Source organism: Cynoglossus semilaevis, chromosome 15 (genome assembly GCF_000523025.1).
Source record: "Cynoglossus semilaevis isolate Cse_v1.0 chromosome 15, Cse_v1.0, whole genome shotgun sequence".
In the NCBI taxonomy this organism is placed as follows: domain Eukaryota; kingdom Metazoa; phylum Chordata; class Actinopteri; order Pleuronectiformes; family Cynoglossidae; genus Cynoglossus; species Cynoglossus semilaevis.
The window spans coordinates 5,142,247-5,156,117 of NC_024321.1; the positions used below are offsets into that span (position 1 = coordinate 5,142,247).

General features: G+C 39.1%; 1 protein-coding gene across 2 annotated transcripts in view; it reads right to left on the reverse strand.

Annotated features, from left to right (window-relative positions):
• Positions 1-13,871, reverse strand: part of pdgfc (platelet derived growth factor c) — a 40,480-nt gene that overhangs the window by 4,413 nt on the left and 22,196 nt on the right. For both annotated transcript variants that reach the window (XM_008326606.3, XM_025063233.1), the window contains exons 2-3: positions 11,171-11,363; positions 6,821-7,001 (exon numbers count right to left, since the gene is read on the reverse strand). In XM_008326606.3, coding sequence (XP_008324828.1) covers positions 6,821-7,001; positions 11,171-11,363 — 374 coding nt within the window. The remainder of the gene's footprint in view (positions 1-6,820; positions 7,002-11,170; positions 11,364-13,871) is intronic.

Sequence of the window (13,871 nt, forward strand, 5' to 3'; positions counted from 1 at the left end):
TGTGTCTGGTCACAGGCACAGCTAATGCGAAAGCTTTGCCATGTTGCATAAAAACCTAACCGTTTGATTCTGAAGAAAGAACCAAAGAACCTTTCAGATTGGAAAATCTGATTTAAATAAATTACCTGGAACCTAGGTTTTTTATTCAAATCAGTTTGCTGAAGCTCGCTTTGATGCAAGCAAATATTCAAGCACCTGCGTTTTTGGTACATGTCCTTGACCTTTAAGCTGTTTGTGGTTTGTAAGCTGTTTGTTCTGTCACAGCTGTCATATCCCTTGATGTTTATCCAGACCTGGTTAGTTGGAACCAGCATCAGAAAGACAGCAACTGGGTCTCTTCTTGTCAGGTTTGATGTGCAACCCTCCATTAGACAGAAGTAACGTTGACTATTAACAAATGCTACAAATTCATAGATACAGATTTAAATCTTCCTCTCCTCTTTCTTTTGGTTTGTTTATTCAGGGATCCTCACAATGAATCTTCTTCCTATTCCTCCTTTTCCACTAAAAATGTCCATGTCCTCTTTCATGACAAGTCCATAAATCTACGCTGGCCATAAAGCCTAGCTCTATTATAACACCAATAATCACACCAAATATCTCACTTGAATCCCAAGTTTATGTTCAACTTGAATACTCAGAAGACTGTCCAACTTGACAAGACGACTATGACAGATGAAAAGTGCTCTAGCTAGGTCAAGTTCTGCTCCAAGACATCATACTGTACTGCCACTGTATCCTAAACAGCTTTTCTTACAATTGTCATGCTGTAACAACTCCGTGGTCGACACAGACAGAAAGGAGCAGAAGGTAACATAAATTGTTTGTCTTGAGCTCCCATGTCTACAGGCGACAGCATGCCATAAAAAGTGACTGATGCTGGAAGTGCAGGGTTCCCATGAGTGAAGAGCCTAATCTGTTGAACCTTTCACTTCTGCCAAGCTGTGTTTGTTCAACATGTCAACTTACTGATCTCTCTAATCTTTTTGTGGCTAACAACTAAAAGGTAGCATTGTAACATTAGTTTAAAAAAAATCAATTACATTTTTTCAAGAATTACCTTTTGACAACTTGCTCTAAACCAGGGGTGACAAACTGAAATTCACAGTGAGTCAAAACAAAGTCGCGGACCAAGACTTTGACATAACAATGACTTAAAGTAACCTCCCTGGATTCTGTAACCTAGAGATGAATAAACACCATACAGTAGATCAAATTCATGTACGATTATCTCGCCATTCAAAATACCACTCCACTACCTGAGTTGATGAAACTGTAAGTTCCTCCATCTGATACTGGCACATCACATCACACATCACGTTGCTCCAACAGAGCCTGAATCTGTTTGCGATCAGTCAAACATTCTTGGGGGCCTTAACTCTTTTTGATAACTCATTATGATATCCTGATAAAACTGCCTCTCTAAATATGTTCATGCTCCATCGAATTAGTGGGTGATAAACAGATAAGCTGATTACAGATGAAAACACATTGTGGTTGGGCTCCAGTTGTATTATCCATCCATTTATTATATACTGCTTATTCCTGTGCAGGGTCACTGGAGCCAACCACAGCTGTTAACCAGCGAGGGCAGGGTAATCCCTGGTCAGTCCATCTCAGGGCCACATACAGAGACAAACAAAAAAAAACAGATTGACTTGGCTTCTCCACAGCTGATCCACAGCTGTGTTCATGCTACACGTCTGACTTTCCTTTCCAATGAGGCAGCTTGTAAAACCACTCTGGGCACATCTTTGGTCTATTTGGCACCTGCTGAGATAAACAGACACAAATGTGAAAGGAAAATCTCCATCCAGACAGGACTGCTCGTAAAGCACCACAAAAGTGCACGTAAAGGTGAAAAATCAAACAGCGCTTCAACAGAGCTGAAGCCATTAACAGCTTGTGAATGTTGATGGTGCAACTCTCCCCCCAATTAGCAGCGTTTCTGCAAGCTTGGCTTGAGTTGGTGGAGCCAAACAAATCCTTCAGAGACGAATCAGGATGGGGCGAATTAAACTGTCTGACAGTTTCCATTTATAAAAACCCAGGAACTAAGTCCTAAAATAAGCGATTGTGTAGGTGCCACGATGCTGTCATGTACAAGAACAGTATCACATGTAATTAGCAGTGGCTTTTGGGTGAGCTATTGAAAGAACAGGCACCGACTGATTGACGTTGACACAATGACGCCTTAAAAAATGTTCCTAGTTTCTAGTCCCTTCAGCTCAGAAAAGGCTAAATCAAGGTCTTTTCCTCATAGTAGAAGCTTCTGTCTGAACACAAGGTGTGGTCAGAAGCATCAGTGGTGCGTTGCTATCTTCAAGCAGCAGCCATTAATTGGTGTTTCCATCCTAGGATTCTGGTTTGAGACAGTGTTTTATTCAATTTTTTTTGGTTGTAAAATAAGCAACTTAGATGTTAAAGTCAAAGGGCTTTCTTCTCAAAACCTAAAATATCCTTGTTCGTCAAGGTGTTGTATACCTCTAGTTGGGAAAGTTGACGCTGCATGAAATGGTCCCCGAACAAAGAGGCTCAGTTCCTGCACTGACACAGATTTAGGAATACAGTGCGTCTTCGTGTCTGCTTTCCCCTTACTACTAGTCCTTTTCTTCGCATTAATTTTAGCACTTGTGTGTTTTTGTGTGTTCATTGCATTGTCTTTGTCAGTGTCACACTATACCTGAGCCTTGTGTTTTTATTACTTTCAGTTTTGATTTAGTTGTGTCCCTTATGCCAGGCTTCAGCAATGCTGTGTGAGTTTTGTAATCCGGTCAAATTTGCCAAAAAAAGCATTCATTGCATTCATTGTCAATTGACATTTTGACCAATTAACATTTTCGATGTTTTCGAAAAAAAATGAAATGTCAGTGTTCATTATTTTATAAAATCCCACAAACTCTCAATTTAATTGAGAGTTTTCTTGTTGGACGGTAGACAGAATATAGGAATGGACATGTCCATGCCTAACAATGGGGGCCCAGGTATATGGTATTATTACAGAACGACAATTTTTCAGTGAACTTTTATGGACCTATTAACTAACTTTTAGCATTTTATGAGCTAACAGCTACTGTATGAATTGTCTCCTTTTCTATTGAGTGTTTCTCAGTGCTGTCTAATGTAGTATTTCATGACTATGACCTGACTAACTAACAAATACGTAATTGCAAAACCTATTGAAATTGAATGTGTGGTATTTGTGTTTAACTCAGTTTAAAGGAGATTTTTTTTCTCTAATACAGGTCCATTCACCCTTGAAAACAGACCTGACCTGACAATAGCAAAGTGCTTTTGTCATCAAAAAACAACGTTTGTTTTAGAACTGTGATCACCTCTTTTCCATCCCTGTTTGTTCTTATAAAGCTCCACCACATGATTTTATTTCTGGTGCCTAAAATGACAGGTTAAGTGAACTATGTTGAGATGAAACTTCTGAAATAGCTTCATGGGAGAGCTCTGGAAAACAGTATTGTTTCATCTTCGCATGAAACTGCGAAACCACTTCCTTTCGCGGGAGTGCTAGTGAGTGAGCACCAGGAACGATTGTGCGTGAAAGAAGTGTTTTTTTTTTTGTTTCCTACTCTTCACTCTGCACCTCGTGCTGCAATTGAGGTTGCTGTAATAACAGACCTCACTTTCATGGGGCCAGCAGTGAGGATCCTGCGTGGCTTTTCCAGTCATTAACATTTGCTTTAAGTACAATTTCAGTTCTTAACCTCACCCTCCGCTCCCCACTCCTCCTCAACATCAGGCTCCAGTTTGTGCTGTTACACATCCAGTCATAACATAACACAAGTGATTTACACCACGCGAGTGTAACACTCTCTTCAGTCCATTAAAACAAACAGAGCGCAGTGGAAGTCATCTCTCTGCCAACCAGTACAGTTTAATCAGGGACCTCACAGGGACAACCACCTACAGTATGTCTTATCGACTCCTTTCCCACAACAGCCGCAAATCAACACCTTTCACACTCTCTTCAATGAACCCTTTATCTACTATGTTTTTTGTGGCACCCTCAACCCCCCCACGACCAAATTTTCTTCCTGTCAATTATAGATCAAGTCTTATTTCTCTCCCCCCATTCCATTGCATTCCTTGGAGCAGGAATTATTGCCTGTTTAAATAAAAACTAAACTGCAGGCCCCTGCGTGGCACGAGATTTCAGTAGCTCCTGCTCGGCCGCAGAGGAAACACAGTGCTGCTGTTCTTGCACTGCTCCTCCACTGATGGAGGGGAGGTTCAAATGAAAGGCTGCTGCATGTGCAGGAGCTAATGCTTCCTCTTCTTTCACCCCCTCTGCCTCATAGTTTCCGCAACTTTAGGAACAGGAGTATTACAAGCACACTTGGATACTTGCTCTGGTAAACAATTGGGGGAAGGGTATTTACCTCCCTTTGCAGAATAACATGGATATCTGATAGAAACTGCTAAACAGTACCTCTCTAAATATATACATGACAACAAAACATATGAAAAATGAAAAATTCCCAATGAAAAATTTCATTGGGATTAATAAGAAGGAAACAAAAAACCTACTCCTTCAGGTTTTAGAACTATGGTAAGAAACTGAAGTGCCTGGATGAAAGTCACAAAGACTCAGAATCAGTAAATTTAATTAATTTGGGGGGAAAAAAGAAAGAAAAAGAAATAATGTGCTGAGACAGAATTTTCTCTTCTTTTGTGCACTTGAATCCAGAATCTTTGTATATGTGGATACATCCTAACCAAGATCAACATTTGACATTGTTAGGGTCTTTTGTACCTTTAATAAGGATGAGTACCAGAGACTATTGAGAGCAGACTAATCCACACCTTTTAAGAAGTGTTGCTCCTAATGCTTCGAGCACATAGAGGTGCTACAGATAGGTTTCACACATTGACAAGTAAATCCAATTAACCTCATGAGGTTTGCTTTATGACCTGGATTACTAAAAATCCTTAAACACACTATAAAGATGCTTTTCATCAAAATAAAGGAGTAGATTGAAAGTAAAAGGTGGTTCATTGTCAGGATTTGGATTCACATAAGAAAATTGAGAGGGTGAAAAAGCCATGACAAGAGAAGTAAATGACAAGGACGTCTTAAAGCAGTATTTGTTACATTCAGGGGAGGACCAATGGAGGAGGTAAGAGTCAAACACAGTACTGGGAAGAACATTGACTGAAACCACAGCCAGGTAAGAACACACACAAAAGAACCACACTCATACATAGGAAAGGGACATGTAACCTGACCAACACTGAGTGAGAGAGGGACTTATACCCAGGTCACCAGGTGAGATGAGTGAGACTGATGAGAGAACACAGAACACAGGTGAGGCTGATGACACTGATTAACCAGGAGAGACAGACGGACCTGTCTGAATTCAGAACATAAAACCAATTTATGTACTATGTGAGTAGAGATAAATGATACACACTGATGTTTAACCCTCACCCTAGAGCCCATACGTCATAGAATGAATCACAATTGTTCAGAAACAGAATATGTGTGAATGGCTAGTTTTTCAGACTAGGTTTTTTAAAGTGCACTTTAACTTTAATTGATGGTGTTTCATAACACACTTTCACTCGATTTGTTTTGGTTTGTGCTGCTGTCAATTATATTTCATTTTGGTTTTGTAAGAGGTGATAAAATGATTTATTAAAAAAAATAGATAGAACAGGGTAAAAAAGCCTTTGAATCAGAGTCAGGAAGAAATGAAATGTTTGAGACAGAATACAAATCATTATCAGAAACCTCAGCCGTTATTTTGTCTGTCAGATTTCACAGCGCTGCGGGCCATTAGGGATTAATGAGAGCTGTTTACTCAAATCAAGGGAACAGAACTAAAACATGACAAGTTAAAACATGGGTGTTGTCTCCTCAATTGACCTCTGGGCTTTAGTATGTGTGGAGAACAAGGACAAAGAGATTCTGTAAACTGGTGTGAGTGAGAGAGTGTGAGAGTGGCAGACTGTGTGGTCCAATGACCGGGACTGAAGAGTTACTTTAAGAAGAGCAGTTAAAAAATGGTCAGCTGCTACAGGCACAGATGCTGGTTGACTTATTTTAACTGTATTTGAACCTAAACTTGTGATGTAAAGCAGATATTTGGATAAAAGTGTCTGCTAAATGCATATATGTAAAGCTTTTTTTTAAACCACTGCTTACTTAAAAAGGCAATATTAACACGGGAGAAGACCTGACTCACCTCTCCCCAAACTATGCAAATTAAGCATTGTAACTTTAGTTGCATGAAAGATGCCAAAACTGTGCTTATTTGAAAATGGTACAAAAATGTACATTCATGTCTTCATTCCTGTTCTTATCTCAGGGTCCATGAATGAAGGGTCAGGGCATCTATTTCTCATTGTGAAGCCATTTATTTTGTCCATTTTCGTCTGTGAAAAAAACAGGACATCAAGACCTCTGTCTTTCTTATATACCAGACTAGTTATAAAGCAATCCAAAGGTTTTATACAGAGGGGAAACAGAAAACATGATAGTTACATAAGGTGGAAACCACTGTGAACACAGACAAACACTGCTTCATATTTTGACTTCCTGGAAAATGTTATTATCTCCATAAATCTCCAGATAGTACAGATGTTCTTTTGATCTGTAATACCTTCCCAACTAGATGCCCTGATTTTTACAGGATGAATCTCACAACTAAGTTTCCAAATCAGCACATGTTTTGTAGAACAACAGAACACAGCTGAGAGACACCACTCCACACAAAATGGAATTGCACCCATTATTGGCCGATGTGAAATCTTTAGTTTTTAATTTTTTGATTTTCCAATTCTCTAGAATTGATATTGGACTTACCACAGGCAGGAGGGAGAAACGAATGCTGAATCCTGGCTCGGAGGGAAAGTATTCATCGGAGATAAATCGGATCCTGATCTGACTGCCCTTGGATGTCAAGCTATTTGGCACAGACTGTGACCCACACCAACGACCCAGGATTGTCTTTTCAGTGAAGTCTTCTATCTCCACAAAGTCATACCTGCGTTCGTGAGACAAAGTGCAAAGGTAAGTTAGTAGCTAAAACAGACTCAGAAAAAACTAAAAAATATTTAAAGGTAGCAAACAGTTAGAAGTATTAGAATTACTTTTGCATTACATGATTATGATTACATTACAATAGCTAATGTTAGCCAACTAAAGAAAACCTAAATAAAAAACTATAGTGAAATGAACAATCTAGCAAAATAAGTGTAAACCCAAAACACAAGATTACATTAGAAGTTATACTTTTGTTATTACATTTTTTTTGTCATTTTTCCATATTATAATTCCATCATTTCCATGTATATATATATATATATATATCAGTGTTTATACAGAATTTGGCTTCTTTTTACAGTGAAAGGATACTTTGATTCAGGGTCCAATCTTTTTTTATGGAGCTCGATTGTTCTCCTTGTGCGTGGGTGGGTTTTCCTCCCGCAGCCCAAGAACATGCTCATGTGTTTGTTCGACTCGTATTAGAAACAAACACACACAGTGGTGCATGTTGTGGAGGTGAACCTGTAATTACTCCTTCTGACGGTTCCTCCACCGACCACCTTCCTGACCATAATACCAGCAAACATTAGCGGCCCATGGCCGTGCTCCAGGCTGCTCAGCTGTGCCAAGGCTAACACTGACCAACCTCAGCACTTAAGACCCACAGTTCAGGAGTTCAGCCTTCATTATTTATACCTGGGTGTGAGTTAGTTTGCATCTGTGTTAGCGGCCACGGCGGCAGTGGCGGTGTAGTTTTCAATACAGCCTTGTTCTACCCTCTACCCTCACAGTCTGGGATTAATCATTTTGCCGTTTGCATCAGGAGGCCCTGTTAACTTCTTTTACAGTGCTGCCCATGCGGATATTTGGATTTGGGGGACATTGTTTACACTTAGCGGAGGCTTGAAAGATATAGTTTGAGCTGGTTTTAATAAACCAACATAAAACGACATAGGCAGGACTAAAACTGGGTTTGTTTTATGTAAAATAAACAGGAAGGGAAGTGGGTGGTAGCGGTAGGATAACTGACTCATTCCTTTGATTTGGAAAATTAGTAACAAGGGAGTTGTGATCTGCACAAAGAATGTATTAGATTAATTTAAATTCAACTGAATCAGTGGAGCTTCATAAAGAATATAATGGTCATTTATGATTCTCAGAGGCCTTTAACACTGAAAAACCTTGCTGTTAGCACATGTTACTACAGTTTGCTATAAGTTCATGGACTTTGGCCCAAAATCAATTGGGCCACAAATATTTGTTTTCCTGGAATTTCTTAAATGTAGCTAAATATTTACAAAAGGATTTGTCTTGTCTAAAAATATTAAAATCAGCAAAAGATGGGGCCAAAAGATTATTTTAAAATTCTTGAAAATTGAAATTGAAAGTTAACCATGACATAACTAAAATGGGTAAACTATAATTTACATTAAATGTACAAGATTTCCACAAAATGAACTTCACAGCAGAGTATCTCAAAGTCTAATAAACATTAGCAAATAAATATATGCCTAAAAATACAAGATATACAAAGGGCATTTAGCCTACAAGTTGCTAAAAGTTGCCTCATAAAAACATTTAAACCAGTATGAAATACACTTGATATTTTTTTCTTTTATTTAGATGTTGGGTTATAGACACTTTTTTCCATCAGAACCAGCCTTCAGAGCTTCCTCAGAGATTTGACAGATGGCTCATCAATGATGCAGCTCACTCTGATCATAACACACCATGTGTTCACAATCACCAGGTCGACAGCAGCTCGGAGATTTACAAAAGCACTGACACACATAACACACTGTACGCTGTGAAGTGGGAGAAGAACGCCAGCATACAGCTGCACAATTTTACACACTTCAGAGAACCAGTGGTTAAATATTCACCCAGATTTCTCTAATGCATTATTAATAAAACGATATTCACTGTGGAGATTATGCAGAGCAGCAACACTAGCTCTGCTCATATCAGTTTTTTTCTCTCCTTCTGCATGAAGACAGGGGGCAGAAATGAGAAGCATCATTTCTGGGAGGCATCGTCTCTGCTGCCATGCCAACAGCAGACAGACTGATTCCTTTCTAATATGCTGCTGCTCCATCATTGGATTTGGTAAGAATGCTTTTCATCAAACCACAGACAAAGTTAGCTTAAAAGATGAACTTCTCAGTCACTCAGACCTCCGCAGCGTCTGCAGTAACCCCATGGAATGATGGGAAAACATTTGAGTTTAAAAAGCAACACATTTAGCAGTGGACCGGAGAAAACAGTTATTCTTATAGTAAAAACAATATTTTGAAACTAATGAACTATAGCACAAAGTGTTGGACCAGGACACTTTGCTTTTTCACTTTTCAACTCAAATGTGTTAAAGGCATTACCTGAATAAATTCCAGACGAACCCGCAAGGGGTCGCAACCCCAAGATTGAATTTCACTTCCATAAAATGGTGGCAATATGAAGTGATTAATGAAAAGCTTTAGTAGGTAACAGTCATTCAAAGAAAATAATGGACTTCAAACAGAGGAGAAAACACTATTGGCTGATGGGATGTGTTAGCCATGTACTGACTGGGACAGGCAACAGGCAACAGGCCACAAGTTGCATGAGTCCCAAAAGTTTAACTGACATGGCACATCAATATATTTCTAATGGCTAAAAGGAGGCAAACTACAATGCACTGTTGCCTGACACCTGGCCACTTTTACCTTCTCATGGTGTCCAGTGTCTGTGTGTAGGAGAATGTATTTCAACAGGAGTAAACTGGTAAGTGTCTGTTTCTGCTTATGTCTGTATGCTCCACTCCTTTGTCTGCTCCTGCTCTGCCAAGAGTTCGTATCTCCACATCTGATCAAAAACTAACCGGGGCCTGTCTGAGGTGGGGTGGGCGGAGGTGGAGGGGGCAGCAGCAGCAGCAGAGGTAGTGAAATATGTAAGACCTGAGCTGCAGACATGGCAGTGACTTGTACGACCCTGGAACAGGAAGTTTTTTTTTTGTTTTTTTTTTATTGTCTTTTTCCCCTCTCCTGTAGGACACTGACTAGTGTGGTCTTGTGAAGGCAGGAAGGCACACAGGTTGTCAATCTTCACCCTGCCCCTCTCTGGAACTTTCCCTCACAGGGTTTTGACAACAAAAATAACCTCATTCTTCAACAGGAACCTGGCCCACCTCTGAGCTGGGCTTAAGGGCTCAGATTACCTGTACTGACAATACTGCAGCTTTTTTAAACACACAACAACCAATAAGAACAATGTGTTGAGTTCATGCACTTTTTCAAGGTCAATTTTAAGCTGCAGAAATGTTTCCGGAGAAATTGGGCAACTCTCCAGCACCAGTTGAGAGCGATAAACAACTAATTTTGTGCTCGGAATGAGGAATGTTAAATGGAAATATTACTGCTCTTTAAAGTAGGTTTTAAAATTCTGGGTTGTTTCTATGGTAACATTAACTAAGAATTAAAGTCAGAATCTTCCACTCTTCAAAATCAGTATTATTGAGTGTGCATGAACGGAGGCACCTGGAAACATCACCCTGTCCCTTGTTTTTTTTTTTTTTTTCCTTTAGTGCTTTATTTATTATGTGGACCTTGTCAACTATGCAGAGAACAGTTGCTGTCATTTGCCTTATCAGCCTTTAGGGGGCTCTCTAAGCATGATTAGAAAGGTCACCCCTGCCTTGTATTACCATAATGTCCACCTTTGCCTGTTAGGGCTCCTCGATGCTCATCAGTCAGCAGTGATATACTGACAGAAGGGCACTGAGCATAATGCACTCAGGCTTTATTGATCCTTCCTAGGAATGCCCATTTCTATTGAATTGCAACAGAGGCAACTCCAGGCTTCAGTGAAGGATGTATAGACTATGAAAATAAGTGTGTTAGTATTTGTGTGTCTGTGATCACACACACACACGTACATATATGTATATATATATATATATATATATATATATATTTATATAAGGAGTGTATTTATTTATGTAGAACCATTGTTGCTACATTAGATAAGAAATACATCTACTATTATAGCCCAGTTCACATGAATCTAAAGGACAGAAATTAGTCCACAAATCACTCCCCTAATAGCAAAAACGACTTTGAGAGGAACCTAAAACTGCTCTCATTGGTCCAGATACCTGACACCACATTAAGTAGTATTTAAACAAGTTCTTACTTGCATATGCCATCTTCAGGATCCTCCAGACCAAACCTCTGGTCAAAGTTCAGGTTGATCCTCCTGTTGTTTGGGGCCACAAGTCTCCAGGCCAGCACAATATTCCTGGGATACCGACGTGGGAAGTCTGGGCTCTGAACCATCCCCTCTCCAGACACTGTTATGATCTTCTCCTTATGGGAATCTTGCACCCCTAAAACAGAGGGAGTGTCACTAAATAAGACATTTTAAAGTACTGACACAGCACCGTAACCCATAGATGAGAAGTAATACAACACCAAACAAAGTTGCGTGTTTTACGCATCCGCTTTCCATGGCCCCTAAATCCACCTTGACCTCAACATCACCGTGTATCAGTAGGTACTTTTTTTGAACATACACCGATGTTTGTTATTAACAATAACTGCTTTCATCTTCACTGGAACAGTGTGTAATTCTACCTCTCTACTCTTTTTTTTGTCTGATGCCAAGATTATTTTAAGTCAAATATTGGATACATACAGGAGGAAAAAACGAATCATACTGACAAGTGAGAAATTGTGCCTTTCAGCAAATCAGACGTTGTTTCTTGTTCATGTACGTCCCCGTGCCAACATTTTTTTTTTTTTTTTTCAATCTTTGCTCAAAATTATCAAAGTGTGGGAAAATGGTCAAATTCAGAAAAAGAAGTGCTGGAACTTCAGAGGAAATGGCTTCAAGATGCAACAGCTCAATAAAATGTCTGGTTTTCTGCTTTAACATGTGTGATGCATATGCAGAGTTTCAAATACAGCTGCATGTGTCGTTATTGTCTGTCTTTTCGTAAACACATAACTCTCATTGTCAACGATATTTTTACTTTATAATGGTGCAGATTAATTGACAAATTATTGTCAATGATCGGCATATACATCAACATAACCTGCCAGAAAATAACAACAAAAAAACTAAAACTCATAAGGTAGCATAGGTTTGCTGACTTTGGCTAATTTTGTTATGCAGCTAAAAGTTAGCCAAACTAACTTGAACTGATAAAGAACAAATGACATCAGCAAAAATAATTTAAAATCAGCCCCATTATAACAAAAAGGCTAAAGGTTAGCTGAGGGAAATACTAAAAAAATAGTGACGGAATTAGTCAAATATTAATTAAGGGAAAACTAATGTTTCTGTTTTGCATATTTTTGAATTCTATTAACAGAGTTTGAATGCCACCACAAAATATCCTGTACTTGAGGGTAATCTCAGAAAGCTGTCAGTCAAATCATCTGGGTGTTTTTTCTTTCCCACAGATCAGACTCGAATTTATTCTGTCCTCAGTCTGCCCTCAATTTGTTTGAGATTTATTCATATTTGTACAACTGATGGTGTTTCAGGACGCACAAACCACTTCAATATTCACTCTCCTTAGACCAACCGGGGCTTTAATTCACTCAGGAGGAGCGTGCTGTGGAAAGTTTTTTCTTTCCAGAATGAAGTGAATGAGTTACCCACGCTGCACTGCGTCTTGCATTGACACATTTGTATTTAAAGCACATTTGGAACATCATTACTCATTATTTTTGCCATAAATTTGATGTGAGGATGATTCATATCCTAGGGCGCACAGTAATTCAGTCGGAGGTGATTTCCTTGCAGTGGAAAGAGAAACACACTTGTGTATGTTTACGTATGATGACACCTCTGAGGGTCTCGACGGTTCCAAAGATAACAAAACCAAATCCGAATGACTGGTCACAGAAAACAAGCAGGGGAAATTAACTTCAGCGCTGACTGTTTACTAACTTATATTTAGACTTATTCCAAAGTGTAATTACATCTAGTCAAACATTCCCTATTTGTTTAATATTAGGAAATGTTTTGGACATGCTGAAAAACAGCAGATGGAAAAGAGAGTTGACAAAACAGAAGACAGTCTCAAGAAAATCTCTATAAAAGTATATATTAAGAGAGAATAATATAAGCGTATTGAAAATATTTGTGTATTTTGAGCGTATTATCTACCTGCTGATATGAACATCTGACTGGCTTTTTGTTTGACCATTTATGTCACTCGGACTTTCTTCACAGGTCTCCTGACTGATGCTGTCCGTCAGCAGAGTGAGCAGATACTACGTAACTGGAATGTTTGGTTGGAATGACTTCAGGTTGTAGCTTATCTTTGAAGTTTTTTTTTTCCTGGGTGTTGCTGCTGAGCCAGGTGGAAACAGCCAAATGCAAAGGAAAACACAGCCCAGGCATGACTGGTGAATGAAGAGGCTCTTTCATAAACCCACTGAGTCTGACCTCAGGTACTAAGTATCATAACACTCTATCCTGGCACATTAACCGGGTTTGTAAAATCATACACGTGTGTTGCTCCCAGACAGAGAATAAAAATATCAAAGGGCTTCTGTATTCAAAGGCTGAAATGCTTTGAGCTCTGATTTTAGTTTCACAACTACAGCTGTAACAATGGAGGATTCTCTTCAACGGAGCACATGAAGTCACACAGCTATATATAACAATATATAGCAAGAATTCCTTAATTCCTTAATTTCCTATCTATCTATCTATCTATCTATCTATCTATCTATCTATCTATCTATCTATCTATCTATCTATCTATCTAATGACATCACAAAATATCTAGAAAATATTTTGAGGCTTCACTCATGACTAAAGATGTGTTAATCTGTCTTTCATCTTATGTAAAGGATCGAACCCCAGCCGTTCTACTTGG